This window comes from Rhagoletis pomonella, unplaced genomic scaffold, assembly GCF_013731165.1.
Source record: "Rhagoletis pomonella isolate Grant_MI unplaced genomic scaffold, Rhpom_1.0 Rhpom_scaffold_00001, whole genome shotgun sequence".
NCBI classification, from domain to species: Eukaryota; Metazoa; Arthropoda; class Insecta; order Diptera; family Tephritidae; genus Rhagoletis; species Rhagoletis pomonella.
The window spans coordinates 91,767,720-91,787,425 of NW_023458555.1; the positions used below are offsets into that span (position 1 = coordinate 91,767,720).

The 19,706-nt window shown below is 46.2% G+C and overlaps 1 protein-coding gene and 1 pseudogene across 2 annotated transcripts; one reads left to right on the forward strand and one right to left on the reverse strand.

The window, feature by feature from the left end:
• Positions 1-3,161: 3,161 nt before the first annotated feature.
• Positions 3,162-4,439, forward strand: LOC118748847 (pinin). Of its 2 annotated transcripts, none has more exons than XM_036483553.1 (3): positions 3,162-3,416; positions 3,482-4,180; positions 4,237-4,439. In XM_036483553.1, exons 1-3 carry the CDS (start codon positions 3,263-3,265, stop codon positions 4,323-4,325), a joined length of 942 nt encoding a protein of 313 aa, XP_036339446.1. In that variant the 5' UTR covers positions 3,162-3,262; the 3' UTR covers positions 4,326-4,439. The 2 variants fall into 2 exon arrangements, with proteins under 2 accessions (XP_036339446.1, XP_036339454.1); XM_036483561.1 differs by having other exon boundaries at positions 3,164-3,384; positions 3,459-4,180.
• Positions 4,440-9,295: 4,856 nt separating this feature from the next.
• On the reverse strand, positions 9,296-16,897 carry LOC118734222 (annotated as a pseudogene).
• Between the last annotated feature and the right edge of the window lie 2,809 nt (positions 16,898-19,706).

Consider the following 19,706-nt stretch of genomic DNA (forward strand, 5'->3'; position numbering starts at 1 on the left):
TCAATACTTCGATAAATAATGAAAATTTTCGCCTGCGGCGCTTTTTCCATAAAAATCAATACTTCGATACTTTCTTATTTAGATGAAAGTAAAAAGAAGAAGAAGAAGTGTATAGTGTAAACTGAGTATAATAGCGCAAATGAAATGTGAAATAAAGTGGCAATACCAGCGATTTGAGGTTATAATAATTTTAGCAGGCGCAAAGTTTGTTTACTCTGTTTTATTAACGAAATATATAAAATAAAAGTGAATAAATGATTTGGTTTGCATAAAATAATAACCGGAAACGTTTTAGTAGTGTTTTAAAAGTGGAAACTGGTGATTTAGTGCATTTTTGACGTGGTAATTGCTCATAGAAAACAACGAAATTTAACAAAAGTTTTTTGTTTATAACTTTTAAATGGTTAATAATATTAGCTCCCCCCTCCGGATTGTTATTAGGGGGGTCGAAACGCGTCGTTTGGCACCCCTCCCGACTTTTCCGCCCCTTTTTTAGGGGTTGTGACCCCCCCTAGAGAATTACCCATATTTCATCTGTTTTCCCTTAATTTGATAAAATACTTCTTCCTAGTTACGACTTAGTTGCAGCTGCAGCCGAAACTAAATTTTAAGTTGGTACTTAGCCAGAAAAGTCGAAACTAAGGCGACTATGAATAGCTTTAGTTGTGACTTAGAATAGTTTCGACTTAGTTGAGTACTAAATATGACTATGAATATGCGCCAATAATTTTAAGGGCTTCCCAAGAGCACCCATACACTGAGCTAATCCAATGTGTTTAAACCATTAACACAGTCTTCAATTGTTTCTCTACTTAGGGGAAAGTGGTTGAAATACATGGGGTGTAACACTTTCCACACTTCCCTACAAAATTCCAAGAGAGCTGCGCATACTGTTGGTTTGGCCACTCCAAACAAGTTCGCAATGCTACGATATTCCACTGAGGACCCAAGAGCATATAGGGCGATGGCAACTCGTTTCTCCAAGCAGATGGTATTATGGAATCTTGTTTCCTTTCTCTTTAGGTGATCCAGAAAACTGCATAATTTTTTAAAAGCACTTCTATTCAGTCTAAAATTTTATTCCCAATTCACAACTTTCTTGTTTTTATACCGAATTAGCATATCTATAAAGCGTGCACGTCTTCTTATTAATTCATATATGGATGTGTTTATTTCTTCAATTTTCGCATAATTGATGGTCACAGATACATAAAATTTCATCATTAATAAAATAAATTTAATTCGGCGCATTTTGCTTAAATTTCAATGCAAACAATAAACAGATGATTTCGAACTTGGGTAAGTGTACATTTGCTAAATGCGATAGCATGAACGCTCTTCGAAAATATATGTTCGAAAGTGCTAAATGCTGCATTTTAAATGCAGCAAAAACGCTGAATAAGGCGAATAGTAAAATAATGGAATAATGATAAGATACTCAAATAAGAGGATGGATGATATTTACTGCTCGGCCGTAGTTTTTGTCGGTAACAAGTAAAATCGGCTAAAAACGGCTAATTTTTTTTACAAAACGGCTAACAAATCGGCAGCGTGCTAAAACGAAATTTCTCGGGCTGTTTGCTATCGCAACCGGCTAATACCTCGGTTATAATGCACGGGGCGAATCGTAACAAATCGATGCGAATTCGCAAAGATCTATTGATTTTAGATGCTTCTGTGGCAAAAGTGCACTTTAGCGAAAGTAGGCCAAAATTTATGAAAAAAATTCAAGAGGGGTATCAATCGACGCGTTTTAATGCGAAATGGTAGCACCAGTTTTTCTCCATCTTATTTATATTAGCTCCACTAGATCGTTGTGCGGATTTTCTCCATCGGAATATTTCTATTAAATACAGAATTTCGAGAATGTTTACACTTAAAACATCACAAATGTATAACAACTAATAAATACGTGTTAAACTGAGTTCATTTATTCCATTCATTTGCGTGAAATTCATCAAAACATAGTGCGGAAAGTACAAGTGTTTTTTTGCAAATAACTCTTTAATGAATTAAAAATGTTAATTTCCGGTCTCGGATTGTTATTATTGGCCTTAAGAGGCGACGATTGATACCACTCTCGAACTTTTACCGTCCATTTTGAGCTACTTTTGCTAAAGTGCACCACTACCGCTTCTGTTTTACGTTGCGTTCAAGCGCATTATAATCGTTTGAATTCATTGCCCATACAACAGATAATTAAGTGACAGTTCACTCCGTTCCGTTACTTTAATTATAATCGTCATAAATCTAGCCGGAAAACGCTATAAAGCTGATGCCAGATAAAACTTTGTAGCTTTGCGTGACATTTATAACTTTGCCAGCAAATCGCCAGACGCAAAAGGTATGCCACAATGAACACCAAGAAAATAATTTTGTACTGCCTTTTTACTCGTCAAAATTGATGGGGATTTTATATATTTTGCTTTGAAAATATCAGCAATGTAATCAAGTTCAATGTTTATGCATGAAAACTCGAATTTGGACGAAACAAAATATATATTAAACCGGCTGATTGTCAAAGCGCGCAAAAAGATGGGAGTTGGTCATCTTTTCGCTTCGCGCTGCATCTTCAAGGACCTATGTGGCATGCTTTGTGGTTTTCCATACAATTTAACTTTTCTGTCAAAGCGAATCTGTCACGTAAAGCGAAGCAAAAGTTTTATGTGGCATCAGCTTAATGGCAGCACTGTCTACTAGAGCTGTAAAAGTAACGAAAATTCGGATACCCGTATGTATTCGTTACTAATCCAATCAACACCCGTATCTTTCGTATCGTTACTTTACTCGTTACTTTTGAATCATCGCAACCAATCTTGCAGCGTAAGGAAATGTTCGTTTATACATATACATACATGTACACATATACATAAGTATACACGCAGCATAGTTTTGTATCGATTCGAACAATTTGATACAATGAAGCACTTGTACCTCTCACGAATCATGCATGCATGTACGTACATACACACGCAACATACTTAAGTATCGATACGAAAAACAGATTCGTTACCGCACAATATGTGGTGTTGTATTGATTCACGTAGATGGTGCATATACGGAACATGCGAGTAACGAGATTATTATGTGAGTAACGGTTCGGTACTTCGAGTCAGGGGTTGTACTCGTTACTCAATAACGAATACATACGGTTTGCTACAGCTCTACTGTCTACGATGCATCGAATAGCAAACATCGATTCTTACGATGCATCGATATTTTTTCTGCATGTCTAATTAAAGTTAAAATAAATCCGGTTAAAATGGACTCTAGTTTCAATAAATCTTTTCACAAATTACAAAAAGAGCTCGAGGAAGAGAAATGCAATTTAGATGTGCTTAATGATAGCATTCGAAGGATTGTTGGTCGCCACAGAGATCCGGGGTATTGGCTGATTAAAGCATATACATACATATGTACATAAATATGAAATAATTTTAATTAAAAAACATTGATAGAGTTCTTGATCATGGGTTATTAGACGCTGCTGGACCGAAGTATGGAAGTGGACTAAAACATAAGAAAATTCAAGATGACAAATCTGTATTCAAGCGTTTGTCGATTTACGACGAAGAATTGAAACCACGCTTAAGTTCTCGGGTTATACGTGAGTTGCCGACTCGTGAGGAAGTACTGGAAGCGCAAGGAACTGATTTGGAGTCTAGAGCGAGAAATCGCAGAATGTTTGGGTCTTTATTGGGCACTTTGCACAAGTTTTGCCTAGAGGAATCAAGATTAAAAATAAAAGAAGACAAAAAAGCGCAAATTGAGAAAAAATTAGAAGAACAACAACTTCTTGAGCGGGAAACAATAAAAAAAGAGCGTGATTTCCTTTTGACGGACCGAAAAAAAAAGCAGACAAAAATTAGAATTTTAGAATCAAATTTAAATCGTTTAAAAGATTTTGCCACGTTTGAGAGATCAGTAACTAACATTCGATACTGTATTAGAACAAAGACGAAGCCTTTCATTTATTATAGGCCGTACAAACTTTGCAAGAAAACAGAGAGACTTATCAGCGACACTCGGGGTTTTTTGGACTCAGAATTGAGAGACCAGAAAGAGCAGCTTAACTTTGAATTGAAAGAAATGGAACGTGAGGATCTAAATGATATCGATACTCGGGAAAAACACATGAAATTGGAATTTAAACCAAGTAACACGTCATATAAAATTCAAGGTATGCTGCCTGTTTAATTTGAAATGCGTAAAAGAATAGTGAATTTTGTCTTTCAGGAGAAGTGGAGTTTAAAGAAAATAAGTCAAGGAACTTGAATGAGCCCGCGTTAAGCAGCAGTATAATTGTAGTAAAAAAAATGGAATAGCTTGACATTTTTACATAGGAGACATAAATTTACATATATTTATTATGGAACAAGTAAACAATATGAACAATGAACAAATACAAAATAAGGTGGCTACTAACAGTCGTTTATCTATATCTTATGTTGTTGTTGTTGTAGCAGCAGTGCTCAACCCCCCAGATTTGTCATGTATCGTCGTCTTCATCCTCCGACTCTGTAAGCCTGAGGCCGAGAAAGCGGGCTGCGTCGATAGGCGCGGTCCAGAGCACTTCTGGTGTCAGGGTCGTAGGGTTGGAGGTGCACGTGAAGAGGTGCTGGGTGTCGTGGGGACCTTGCCCACATGCAGGGCATGTGTTTGCCACTTGTGTGTTCAGCCGGGAGAGGTAGCTGTTGAGTCGGTGACACCACCCAGAACGGAGTTGTGCTAGGGTGCACCTGGTCTCTCTCGGCAGCTCTATTTCCTCTGAATCTATGGGCGGCGATCGACCGCCCAGGACGATGTTGTCATTGCGCGTACTGAGGCTCGTTCTGACCGCATCGCTGTGTAGGCTGTTGAGCGCCGCTCTGTATGTTGCTGCGTCGAATGGATGGTCTACGTACGGCTCAATGTCTGCCTTCCAGTCGTGCAGGTGTCGTGGGGGCGGTTCGTTACGAAGCAAGGCATTGTTGAGGTGATTCCCTCGGTGACAGCCTACGAGGTATTGCTTCGACAGCATGGTGTTGTGCTCTTTCACCGCCAGCATCTGGCTTTCTTCATGGAGGTGATGCTCGGACGACATGAGATGACAACCTGTAGCCGTACGTAGAGCTGCATTCTGGCAGGTTTGGAGGTTCCTCCATTGGGTGTCGCTTGTCCCCGCCGTCCACACTGGTGCCGCGTAGTTAGCCACTGACCGGCCAATTGCCTTGTAGGTCGCGAGCAGAGTTTCTTTATTGGCTCCCCAGGTGCTGCCGGCTAGCGATTTGAGGACTTTGTTCATGGCTCGGAGTTTGTTGCATGTGGCTGTGGCGTGCGCGGAGAAGGAGAAGAGGCTATCGAACGTCACTCCTAGGATTTTAGGGTGATTAGTCGTCGGTATTTTGGCGCCATCGACGAAGACGTCCAGTTATAGCCCCATCTCCTTGGTCCAGGTTGTAAAAAGTGTGGCGCTGGATTTTGCGGCGGAGATTTGGAGGCTCCTTGCAGTGAAGAAATTGGAAAGATCGGTGAGATAGTCGGTTATTTGTTCGCAAAGTCTGTCTATGTTGGGGCCAGTTGCCATTATTGTGCAGTCATCGGCGTAGCTTACCAAGTTTACTCCTGCTGGCGGCGGAGGGAGTTTGGCCATGTAAAGATTAAACAGTGTCGGGGAGAGTACGCCGCCTTGGGGGACCCCCTGTTTAATTCTACGCGGCTTAGACTTGGCGTTTTGGAATTCGACCGATGACTGACGACCACACAGATAGCTGGTTATCCACCGTTTCGTCCGAGCTGGAAGCGACGAGTCCAGGATGTCTTGGCAGAGGGTCGCGTGATTCACCGTGTCGAAAGCCTTCGACAGGTCCACAGCGACTAGGATCGTCCTATCACAGGGTCGACGTTGGTTCAGACCCTCGCTAATCTGTGTGGTAATGGTGTTTAATGCTGTTGTCGTGCTGTGCATTTTCCGGAATCCATGTTGGTGTTCGGCTAGCTTCAGATGCTTCGTCAGGCTGGGGAGGAGTAGTGCTTCCATGGTTTTTGCCACTGGGGATAGGAGGGAGATGGGTCTGTACGAGTCTCTTGCGTCCGCCTTCATCCCTGGCTTAAGGAGGGGATGATCCTACCCATTTTCCACATCTCGGGGACGATCAGGGTGGACCTTGACAAGTTGAAAGCGGCGGTCATATACTCGACTCCCGCAGGTCCTAGCTTTTTCAGCATCTGCATGGAAATTCCGTCGGGGCCTAACGCCTTCGATGACTTGGCGTGGGTGACAGCTGCCTGCGTCTCTTCGGTGGTGATGCACAGTGGTGTGTCTCGGGGGCGGAGTTTGTGTGCTTTACGTAGCACGCTGCGGCGGGTTTTGTCTCTCTCTGGGTGTGCAATGGATTGCCGGCTAAAGAAGCGCGCGCACGACCGCGGATCCGACGTGGTGGTGGTGCCGAAGGTGAGAGCGACATTGTCCCTACGCTTCGTCGGATTGGAGAGGGACTTGACTGTGGACCACAGTTTGCTGGCTCCGCTTGAGAGATTTGCAGGTTTTTAAATGCTCATTCCATTTGTTCCGCTTGTGTTCGCTGACCAGGTTTCTAATGTCTCTATTGAGATCTCCTATACGGGGATTCCCTGGATTAGCCTGGCGGATTCGATCACGCTCGTCTGCGCGTCCCGCCGCTTCAGTGGGAAATCCTGGGCGGATTTTGGCGATCCGGCCGGCTGGTATGAAGCGAGCGGCTGCTGCGTTGATGATCCTGCGGATATTGCGCTCTGCTACGCGCGCGCATGATGGTAGAGGAAGAGCATTGAATTTGCGATCTGTGAATTCCGTGAAACCGTCCCAGTTCGCCTTCCGTGTGTTCATGAATGTCCGGTTCTCGGATGTTATAAAATCCCTTGGCTGGTCTATGGCGACTACTATGGGCAGGTGGTCTGATGCGAGCGTGAGCACTGGTTGCCATCCAATGCAGTTTATTAGACCCCCGCTTGCTATAGTTATATCTGGCGAGCTATAGCAGTCACCCGCGACCCTGGTGGGGGCATCATCATTCACAGTGCAGAACGTGGAATCGTCAATTTGCTCAGCGAGCATTGTACCCCGCTGGTCATTGCCCAGATTGGAGTGCCAGAGTTCGTGGTGCGCATTGAAGTCGCCTAGCACTACCACTAGCTGAGCAACTGGTGGCGGGTGGTATGTATACATTGACGATCTCCAGCTCCGTATCTCCCGACTTGATGGCCAAGCCTTGACATTCAATGAATTTATCGTTGGTGTCAGTTCGAGGGGTAATGAGCCGGTATTGAACCGCGTTATGCAATATGAAGGCAATGCCGCATCCGGCGCCACGGAAGCGGTCTCTTCGGAGTACGTTGAACTCGTCCTGGCTCTGAAGGCTCGAGCCGGAGTGGAGTTTGGTCTCCTGGATCGCCGCGACTGAGATTTTATGCCTTCTCATGAAACCGGCTATCTCAGCGATCTTTCTTTGTAGTCCGTTGCAATTAAACTGCAACAGCTTGATAGATTGTGGCCTTATAATGGTTACGCGTGGGGTGAGCGGGTACTGGCGCGCTGCCTGTGCTGGTGGTTGTGCATGAGGTGCCTGTAGGGCCTGAAGTGCTGGTCCCCGACCGGGTGGGTTAGCCGCAGGGGTCGCGACCGGTGGTGGGATTGGTGCTTGCGTCAGCGTGTGTGTTGTTGGTGGAGTTGGCACGGGGTGTTGTGGGTGCGGCTGGGCAACAGGCTGCAATGAAGCCAGTACTCCATTCTCGGTGGTGCGTTAGGCCTGAGCAGCGCTTTAGGTGGCACCAATTGTTGCATGCGTTGCACCTAACCGATGTTGTGTTGCGCCTTATCAGGTTGGTGCAAACGCTGCAGAACCATCTGTCCTGGGTGGATGTCCTGTGTTGCGTGCTTGTAGCTGGTCCACTGGTTGATGGTTGGGCGGGTGTTGGTTGTGTGGAGTTACAGGTTTGTTGGTTGTTGCAGCACGATGCAACAAAATTGTTACTCTACTCCCTGTGGTGCCGAAGTCCTGAGCATGCCTTTAGATGGCACCAGGTGTTGCAGCGGTTGCAGCGGTTGCAGCGGAAAGAAGTTGAGGAGTGGTGTATGTTGCGGTGGCAAACACTACAGATCCAGGGCCCGGGATTTTGTTCTATGCCGGCGCGGACCAGTAGTATACGGAGCAGACTTGCCGGTGGGTCATGCTCCCATGGCAAAAAATTTGGGGGGTTGCTGCTGTGGTGATGGTCCTTGGTCGGAGAGAGTCCTCCGAGTCAATCCGGTACGTAGAACCGACCATCTTAGGATTGCGACTCTCCACATGCCGGGCATTGGTTGGGCACATCCTCGTTGATTCTGCTCAAGTAGCCGTTGAGCCTGCTGCAATAGCCAGAGCGAAGTTGGGCTATTGTAGTGCGCGTCTCCCGAGGCAGACAAAGTTCTGTCCCGTCCACGTCCGGTGGTTGTGTGTCTAGAACGGCATTCACAGGGCGGGAGTCTACATAACTTGAGACTGATTCCCTGTAAATGCCGTTCAGGGCCTGTCGGTAGGTTGACGGGTCCAGAGGTTGTTTGATACTTCTGGACTTCGTCTGTCAATTCGTAAAGATGCCTCCTGACGTGCCGTGGCGAGGGCTCTTCCGCGAGCATTATGTTATGCTCCTTTACTGGGAGCATCTGGGCCCCGTCATGAAGGTGGTGTTGAGGCGTCATCAGGAGGCATCCTGTCGCAGTTCATAATGCCGTGTTTTGGCAGGTCTGTAGCTTCATCCACTGCGTCCTGCTAGTCCCCAGCGACCATACGGGCGCTGCGTAGTTTAGAACCGGCCGGCCAATTCCCTTGTATGTTGCCAACAACGTTTCTTTATCTTTGCCCCAAGTGCTGCCGGCCAGCGACTTGAGGACATTGTTGCTGCTCTGTACTTTGTTGCTAATTGCAGTTGTATGCGCCGAGAACGAGAGCAGACTGTCGAAGGTAACTCCGAGGATTTTCGGGTTATTCACCGTCGGTATTGTTACGCCATCGACGTGAATACCCAGTGGCAGTCTGACCTCCTTCGTCCAGGTGGTGAAAACGGTTGCCAAGGATTTCGCAGGGGATAGGGCAAGGCTCCTTGCAGTGAAGAAGCGAGAAAGTTCGGAGAGGTAACCGTTTACTTTCGAGCACAAGTCATCAATTCCATTCCCAGAAGCCATGATCGAACAATCGTCACAATACGAGACTATATTAACACCCTCTGGTGGCTGAGGAAGCTTTGATATGTAATAATTAAACAGTAGCGGGGACAGGACACCACCCTGTGGTACCCCCTGTTTAATTTTACGTGGCTTGCTAGTTTTGTCTCTGAAAATTACTGACGAGTGTCGACCACTCAGGTAATTCGCCGACCACCGTTTGAGTCCCTGGTGGAGTGAGGAGGCCATTATATCTTCTAGTAGCGTTGAATGACTGACAGTGCCGAACGCCTATGACAAGTCCAACGCTACTAGAATAGTTCTCTCACAGGGGCGGTTTCGGTCTAGGCCACGAGTTATCTGAGTGTTTATGGCGTTAAGTGCTGTTGTTGTACTATGCACTTTACGGAACCCATGTTGATGCTTCGCTGGGGTCAGGTAGTTCGTGAAGTACGGGAGCAGCAGGGCCTCGAGTGTCTTCGCTACCGTGGAAAGGAGAGTTATCAGGCGATAAGACTCCTTTGTTGGCTGGTTTCACCGGTTTGAGCAGTGGGACCACTCTCCCCATTTTCCAGATGTCTGGAATGACGAGAGTGGCCATAGACAGGTTGAGGACCTCCGTTAGGTACGCTACTCCCGCATGACCCAAATTTTTCAGCATCAACATGCATATTCCGTCGGGTCCAATGGCTTTGGAGGCTTTCGACTTCCCGATGGCTACCCTTACCTCACCGCTGGTGAAAACAAGAGGCGCACTAGGGTTTGGCCCTTCTGGTCACTCGACATTTGGCTTTATCCACCGGAGGATGCATAATGAACTGCCGGCTAAAATAGCTCGCGCATCTCTCCGGGTCCAACGGAACGTGGTCACCAAAGTCTATCTCGACTCTGTCGTCGCGCTTCGTCGGGTTGGACAACGACCTCACGGTTGACCAAAGCTTGCTGACACCAGAGGCGAAGTTGCAGGTCTTCAGATGCTCTTCCCATTTCTTCCGCTTAAGTACGTTCACAAGTTGCCGAATCTCCGAATTCAGATCCCTAACACGGGGATTTCCGGGATCGGCCTGACGAAGGTTGTCGCGCTTATTTCCTAGAACAGTCGCTTCGGCAGGAAAATTCGGACGTGGATCCTTAATACATCCTGCTAGCATGAAGCGAGCTGCAGCAACGGTGACAACGCTGCGGAACTTACGCTCGCCTACATGAACGTCGGTTGGTATGGGTAGTGAAGCGAAGGCGCCCTCAGTAACATCCGTGAAGCCTTTCCAGTCAGCTTTGGAAAAGTTGACATAAGTCCGGTGATCCACGGATGCAAAGTTGGCAGGGTTATCAATCGAGATGACTATGGGCAGATGGTCTGATGCTAGAGTCAGCATAGGTCGCCATGATACGCTGTTTATCAGACCAGCGCTGACAATTGTTAGATTTGTCCAGCTGCAGCAGCTGCCTATAATCTTGGTGGGTGCGTCGTCCTTCATTATGCAGAATGTCGAATCGTCTATCTGCTCAGCCAGATGTATTCCCCTACGATCATTTGACAGGCTTGAGTGCCAAAGATCATGGTGCGCGTTAAAGTCACCAACTACCATACGGGTTTCACCTCTGAGAAGCGCACCTATTTCAGGGTGATATCCTGCCGAACAGCTGGTGACAGGGGGTATGTATACGTTAAATATTTTGAGATCAACTTCGCCTGACATTCTAGGATGGTATCCCTGCGGTCGATGTCTGCTTCAATGAGACGATACTGCACGGTGTGGTACGTGATGAATGCTAAACTTCCACCAATATCTCGCTCGCGACCTCGACGGTGCACGTTGTATCCGGCGCAATTCAACAGGGTTGAACTGCCGTGCAGCTTCGTCTCTTGGACCGCAGCTATTAATATTCCATTCCCATAAAGACATCATGCTCTGGAGTCCGTTACAGTTAAATTGTAGCACCTTTGTGTGCCTTGGGAGACCGATTGTGATGTGTGGTGTTAGAGAGTTGTGTTGCCTGCCGGCCGCCTACTGTACGTGCTGCAAAACGGGGTGCCGCCTTGTGGTGGTGGCTGGCGGCGTCGCGGGGGGAGGGATGCGTCGGGGCAGCACAGCAGGGGCCCACATAGTCACTCGTCCAATCTCGTGGGTTGCGAAGTCCTGAGCACGCCCTAAAGTGGCACCAGCCGAAGCAAGAGTTGCACTTGACTGATGTCACGTTACGGTATATTCTGGACTGACAAGCAGAGCAGATTGTCGGAGGGACTAGGAGTTGCCGGCGGCAGTGTGTGGGTGCTATTGTGTTTGTTTGTGTGTCTATTGTTGTGTTGTGTTGGAGTGTGGGTGTGTTGATTGTGCGCTGCCCAGGCGGGTGGTGGTTTGCCATGGAGGCGGTCCGGTTCGCACAGCATGTTTCCACGAACGACGTGGTCCATTGCCGGTGCGTACGCAGGCCCGTGCAGCTACGGAGGTGACTCCACCCGTCATAGGTATTGCACCAGACCGAGGTAGAGTTTGTTTGCAGTCGTCTCTGGCAAACTCAGCAGGTATTGATTTCTGGCCCTAGGTTTGACTCTATGCCAGCCCTGAGCAAAAGGGTGCGGAGAAGGTGTAGCATTAGTATCGAGCAACGTTTGATGGATTTCGCCGACCTAAACGGGGTTAGATCGCCGAAACAACAGCCCTTGGTCGGGTAAAACCCGAGTCATTCCGGTACGTAGAACCGGCTGTCGTCGGTTATAACGCTGCTGCAGCTCGCTTCATCCCAGCAGGATGTATTAAGGATCCACGTCCGAACTTTCCAGCCGAAGCGGCTGTTCTAGCTGATGAGCGCGACAACCTTCGTCAGGCCGATCCCGGAAATCCCCGTATTAGGGATCTCAATTCGGAGATTCGGCAACTTGTGAACGTACATAAGCGGAAGAAATGGGAAGAGCATTTGAAGACCTGCAAATTCGCTTCTGGTGTGAGCAAGCTTTGGTCAACCGTGAGGTCGTTGTCCAACCTGACGAAGCGTGACGACAGAGAGATAGACTTTGGTGACCACGCTTCGTCGGACCCGGAGAGATGCGCGCGCTTCTTTAGCCGGCAGTTCATTCTGCATCCGCCGGTGGATAGAGCCAAACGTCGAGTGACCAGAAGGCTGCACAAAATGCCAAAACCCAGTGCACCTCTTGTTTTCACCAGCGGTGAGGTAAGGGTAGCCATTGGAAAGGCGAAAGCCTCCAAAGCGTACCTAACGGAGGTCCTCAACCTGTCTATGGCCACTCTCGTCATTCCAGACATCTGGAAAATGGGGAGAGTAGTCCCACTGCTCAAACCGGGGAAACCAGCCAACAAAGGAGATTCTTATCGCCTGATAACTCTCCTTTCCCCGGTAGCGAAGACACTCGAGGTCCTGCTGCTCCCGTACTTCACGAACCACCTGACCCCAGCGAAGCATCAACATGGGTTCCGTAAAGTGCATTGTACAACAACAGCACTTAACGCTATAAACACTCAGATAACTCGTGGCCTAAACCGAAACCGAACCTGTGAGAGAACTATTCTAGTAGCGTTGGACCTGTCCAAGGCGTTCGGCACTGTCAGTCATTCAACATTACTAGAAGATATAGAGGCCTCCTCACTCCACCAGGGACTCAAACGGTGGTCGGCGAGTTACCTGAGTGGTCGGCACTCGTCAGTAATTTTCAGAGACAAAACTAGCAAGCAACGTAAAATTAAACCGGGGGTACCACAGGGTGGTGTCCTGTCCCCGCTACTGTTTAATTATTACTTATCAAAGCTTCCTCAGCCACCAGAGGGTCTTAATATAGTCTCGTATGGTGACGATTGTTCGATCATGGCGTCTGGGAATGGAATTGATGACTTGTGCTCGAAAGTAAACGGTTACCTCTGCGAACTTTCTCGCTTCCTCACTGCAAGGAGCCTTGCCCTATCCCCTGCGAAATCCTTGGCAACCCTTTTCACCACCTGGACGAAGGAGGTCAGACTGCCACTGGGTATTCACGTCGATGGCGTAACAATACCGACGGTGAATAACCCGAAAATCCTCGGAGCTACCTTCGACAGTCTGCTCTCCTTCTCGGCGCATACAACCGCAATTATCAACAAAGTACAGAGCCGCAACAATGTCCTCAAGTCGTTGGCCGGCAGCACTTGGGGCAAAGATAAAGAAACGTTGTTGGCAACATACAAGGCAATTGGTCGGTCGGTTCTAAACTTCGCAGCGCCCGTATGTGTGCCGGGGACTAGCAGGACGCAGTGGATGAAGCTACAGACCTGGCAAAACACGGCATTACGAACTGCGACAGGATGACTCCTGATGACGCCTCAACACCACGTTCATGACGGGGCCCAGATGCTCCCAGTAAAGGAGCATAACATAATGCTCGCCGAAGAGACATCTTTACGAATTGACGGACGAAGTCCAGAGGTATATCAAACAACCTCTGGACCCGTCAACCTACCGACAGGCCCTGAACGGCATTCACAGGGGAATCAGTCTCAAGTTATGTAGACTCCCGCCCTGTGAATGCCGTTCTAGGCACACAGCCACCGGACGTGGACGGGACAGAACTTTGTCTGCCTCGGGAGACCCGCACTACAATAGCCCAACTTCGCTCTGGCTATTGCAGCAGGCTCAACGACTACCTGAGCAGAATCAACGAGGATGTGCCCAACCAATGCCCGGCATGTGGAGAGTCGCCACATGACTCCCGGCACCTCTTCATATGCCCTGAGAACCCCACTCAGCTAACGCCCCTGTCCCTATGGACAGCCCCTGTGGAAGTCGCACACTTCCTGGGCCTCCCCTTAGCTGAAATTGACGACAACGTTGATGGATGAACCGCCCCGAACGGGCCTTAGCAGCTGCTGCAACAACAACAACAACCTATGCTGACTTTTGGCATCAGAGCAAAGCCCATAGTCAACTCGATCGATAAACCAACCGACTTTACTTCCGCGGAACACCGGACCTATATCAACTTTTCTAAAGCTGATTGGAAAGTCTTCGCAAAATCGACTGAAAACACCTTCGCTGCTCTCCCCACACCAACCGACGTCCACCTTGGTGAACGTAAGTTCCGCAGGGCTGTCACCGCTGCTGTAGCTCGCTTCGTACTGGCAGCATGCATTACGGACCCACGTCCAAATTTCCCTGCCGAAGCGGCTTTTCTAGCCGATGAGCATTACAGCCTTCGTCAGGCCGATTCCGGAGATCCCCGTATCAGGGATCTCAACGCGGAGATTCGGCAACTAGTGAACGTACATAAGCGGAAGAAGTGGGAATAGCATCTGAAGACTTCACCTGTGTTGACCAAAGCTTACCTGGACTACCCTAGTGTACACATCATTGTACACAGAATCAACAAATTATTTTGTATTTATGACATTGTTGAATAGCAATAATGAGATTATTTCCTATACAGTCTTTAAATAGTCAAGGAATTATATACATTTTATTTTAAAATCACTTTTAATTTGAATATCGCTTTAAAAAATTTGATTAGAAGACGGTTTCTCTCTTTGTGCCAGGAATCAAACTTTATACTATCAGTTGCTTCGTTTGAGTGTGGTATTACAAAAAAAAAACAGAATTACATATTTCAAACTGTGGAAAAGTACCACTATTTAAAGACTTCATCTATATTTCCACATGGCTTAAATTCATTTTTTCAACTACGCAAAGACTTTGAAAGACTAAGAATTCGCTGAAAAGAGTAGCTAACTCTATGTCTTGTATGCAAAACTCTTTTACAAGGTTAGTAAATTGTGAAAAAGAATTATCAGTTATAGGCAAATGCCATTCGATTATTCAAATTTGTTGTTATTAAACTGAAAGTTATTTTCGAGATAACTAATATTAATTGACAAACAAACGTCAGCTTTACTTTTAAGTAATTTAAGCTCCATCATATTATCGTAACTGGAGTGTAACGACCCGGCGATATGTATTAATTTCGTGGACACATCAAACATTATCGGAAACATGTCAACTGTCAGCTATAATTAAATTATTTTCTTCTTACTTTTTACAGTACAGTTTAAGGAAGTTCCAACGTTATGTAAAAACCGTAAGAAAACATTAAAGTATTTTGTTTGAACTGAACTGAATTGAAAATTCAGTACAAATCAGTAAAAATTTTGAAAAATCAGGACATTAGCATGCTGATTGAACAAATGAATAAAATCAGTACAAGAGTTGAAAAATCAGTACGTCTGGCAACCGTATTCCTGGCCAATAATATTTTTGACGAATGCGTGCCAAGATTTTATGGATACCTCCAAGTCCAGCCGATGGCAAGTCGTGAGGAGATTCCACCAACCCTCTGCGTAGTTCCGACGGGTCCCAAAGCTTGCAGGTCTGATCCTTTTGAAGGCCGTCCCCCCTGTTAAACTGCGTCCGTCTATAAACGTATCCGTCCGATACGCACAAGTCTGGCAGCTTGTCCTGGTTTTCCGTCACTGTCTTTTTTAATTCATTATATTCGTCTGATTGAAAATGATGCGAGACCAAGCAAATATCTACCACTCTTTCTCTGGGAATAATTTCCTCTACGTTCGCACGTGATAACGCATCAGGGACAATGTTTTGGGATCCTTTCCTATGTTGGATGTTAAAGTTATAACCTTGGAGCTTGAGGCTCCACCGTGCTAATCTGCCTGAAAGGTCCTTCTGGTTAACTAGCCATTTAAGGCTCGTATGATCCGTAATAATCGTAGATGGCAGACCCTCAATATATGGCTTGAATCTCTTGACACTTATCACAACGGCGTAACACTCCAGTTCTGTAATGCTGTAGTTTCTTTGTGCTTTGTTTAACTTCGCGGATATGTATGCGAATGGTCTTTCGTTTTTATCGTCGTCTAATTGGAATAAAACCCCTCCCACTCCATCAGTTGATGCGTCACACTGTACGTAAAAATGTCTGTCAAAGTCGGGATGTACCAATACTGGAGCATAAACAAGGCTCTGCTTTAATTGCTCAAATGATTTCTTGGCATCCTCTGTCATAACAGACTTTTTAATCCTGTCCTTAGTGAGGCAGTCGTGCAGCGGAGCTGCAATAGTCGCGTAGTCTTGAATAAATCGACGGTACCAGCCTGACATGCCCAGGAACCGTCGTAACTGCTTCGGAGTTTTCGGCTCGGGGAAATCCCTCACTAGTGAAACGGGCGAATTCCAACTTGAATTACTCTCTTCTATAACCCCCATAGCTATCATCCTATCTAACTCCGCATATATAAGTTTTTGAATGGCTGGTGAGATGGGGTAATGTCGCTGTTTCACTGGGACATTTTCTTCGATAACTTCTATCACATGCTCCTCCATGTCTATGCGCCCTAATCCCAAAATGGCAAAATATGGACATTGCGCCTTGACCCTTTCCAACGCTAAGTTTTCCTCCGGAGTCAGAACATGTTGTACGGCCTCAAAGGAAAGATCACCATCTGCTGGCACAAGTTCCGCAACGCCCAATTGAGTGGACTCTACATTCGTGTTCTTACTGACAAGATTTAAGTTAAATTCTTTTTGGTTGTTTGTGTTTCCGACAGGGTAGGAGTATGATGTATTGTGGAACGATTTTCCGTCATCCCTTGTCCAATTTGGTTTGGAGACAAACCGGTTTCGGCGTTGGGCCATCTTCAGTGTAATTTTTCGAACGAAGTTAAACGTTTGCCAAAAGTCGACACCCAGATTTACCTCCTGTTGTAAACCGGGAACTATCAGGAACTCAAGGTCCTTGGTCATGTTGTCCCACTTCACAGGTATTGTAATCACCCCTATAACTTACGTTTCACCGCCATTTGTGGTTCGAAAGTTTTGGCCTGATATCGATATTTTTTTATTTTCTAAACCTTTTAACAACTGGCTGTCATTCTTACCCAAGCAACTCGCACCTGCCCTCGAATCTAGCAGCGCTAACACATCTTTACCACCGATTTTTGTTTGTGCGAAAAATCTATTATCTCCTTTTATCGCTACTATTGTTGCAACTATTTTTCTATGGATTCTCCTATAGTACTTTTGCTTTTCCGTCATCTTCCTAATTTTATCGTAATCTCTAGTATTTTTCTTCTTCATTATCTCCTCACCAAATATTCTACTTCGTGCCGTCTCATACTCTTGTTTTCTTTGATGTAAGGTCTTTGGTTCGGGTTTTACCTAAACATCCGTTTTATTAGTTACAACTCCGTTTTCTTTCTAGGACTCGGAATTTTCGCTCTCCGGGTTTTTCCTCGTCTGGCTGGAGGTCCCGGCTATCTCTGCCAGTGATGAGTTTCCCGCACCCGGCTTGTATACACAAAACGACATGTCACCCCCACACGCAAAACAGATCATACTATGAAACGAAGACATACACCGTCTTTCTTTCTTCGCTTCAACTGGATTTTTGACATAAAAATCGACAGGCATTCCACATTTAAAACACAACATTAAATGAAACGGCGACGGACAAAATGAGCTTATGGTGGACTTGGGATCATTGGCAGACGTTGACTCTGCTTTATCTTGTGGATTAACGCTAGGCCTACTGTTCACCCTGGGTACCCACGGAAATATTAGCACACGCTGTTCACCCTGGGTTTTGGCGATCGTAGCGAACGGACGTGTTGGCGGAAGGTTAGTTGAGTTAGTTGAGTTCAGTTGAGATTATCGGTGATTCCCTTTTGTGGCGATATTTGTTTACGAGTTGGTGCGCGGTACCGTTGGTTTTCAAGTGAAAAACAAGTTGTTTATCACGATCCAGAAAATAAAGGTCGCGCCATTCGCGGACCGCTAACCCTCTCATCGTCGATTTGACAGCATCCACCCAATCGCTGACGTCATAAAATACTTTTGTTTACATTCACTGCTGCCAACTTAATGCTTTTCGCACCAAATTTAGTGGGTATTCAAAACCCGAACATTTTTGAGTTTGGTGCTTGGTGCGTTTTTGGTGCTTTTGTTTTTAGTTTGAAGACACCAAATTATAAAATCTTAAAAAAATGGAAGCAAAATTTATAGCAATCATAAGCGTGGTAAGCAACTTCACAAAAATTTTAATAAAATCATGGCACAATCATAAGCGACAACAAAATATGTGGCAGCACCTTCAATCAAGCCAGAAAAAATCGACCGTCGTGCAAGAAACATTGATTTTTATTAATTTGAATCGGCATCCTTACAATATAATTATGTATGCATATAAAGTCCATAAAACACACCAATAAATATTTGGTGCTTTTTCAAATTGAAAACTTGGCAATACTGCCTTTTGTTCGATGCTTCCTCTTTTTCTTGTCGAGTTCGTCTTGCTCTCTCATTCCGGTATTTATTGACGTCACGGCCAGTTACTCTCAGCTCGATTGGCGCAATCTTGTATTCTATCATTCTTGGTTGTTTATTAGTTGGCGTCGGTTAACGGTGACTTGTTTACTTAAAAGTGGCGTCGGTGTACGGTACCTTGATTACCATTGTGTATCAAGAGTACAGTCTAGTGCATTTTAAGCGTTAATAGTAGATAGTGACTACGGTATCTTATTTACAAGTACCAAAAGGCGATCATCACGTGGTGATTGTCCTAGTGTTAAAGTGAAGTGACTTGTGGACCACTTGGGTTATAGGTGGAGCAGTTGGTAACCACTTCGGGACCAGTTAGTAACTAATTCGTGGGACCAGTTTGTAACCAGTCAGGGAACCAGTTGGGGACCAGTTTGGGACTAGGCCGAAACTAGTTACCTTCGGACCAGTTGGGGACCAGTTGGTCTTTTTAAGCTCCGGTGGCCGTTTTAAGACGATTGAGGCAAATTCTTGAGCGTTTTGACGCTGAATTTGTGGGTTTGTGCTGTGGTAGGCAGATCGCTGCGTCTTCCCAGAAGTTTTGCTCTGCCAAAGCTGCATTTTTATTTATTTTTTGCTCGGAACTCGTATCCGGTGTCAGTTTTTTCCACACCGGTCGATCAGTCCTTGCCAGGGGAACAGTATTCTGTCCGGTAAGGCTTCGTTGGTGACCACTGCCAAGTACACTGTTACTTGGCGTCTAGTTGTGTGGGCTGCACCAACGCGTTAGCTTTGGAACGGTTCTGAATAGCTGCTGTTGGTAAGTGTTCTGGGTTTCGTGCGTGTCTGTCTGCCATCTGCCATTTTCACTTGCATAGAAGTTGGCAGAAAGTTTCTTGATGAACCGGAGCAGTGGCCCTAAGGGCCGAAAACGAGTTGGTAGTACGGGAGCATCTACCAGGTCGTCGGTGGCTGAGGACACAACGTCGGGAGGAGAAGATGTTGCTCCGGAGTTAAAGTCGCCGCCTCGTTCGAGGCCGCGAATGCATGGGGTAAGTGCTGGGGGTAGATCGGGGAGAAAAGCCGGAAGTAGTGCCGAAGAAATTGCTGGGGGCAGTGATGGGGGTAGTTCCAACGCTACTAATGGTAGTAATTGGAAGCATCCCGGAAGTACTGGGGAGACTACCAAGGTTGGTGAAGAGGGGGTTGGAAAGAAAGGAGTAGCAGATGTCGGAGCGAAGGGGTCTACAGGGGCCGTCAGTGGACTTGAGGCGAATGCTCCGTCTGCAAATAAATT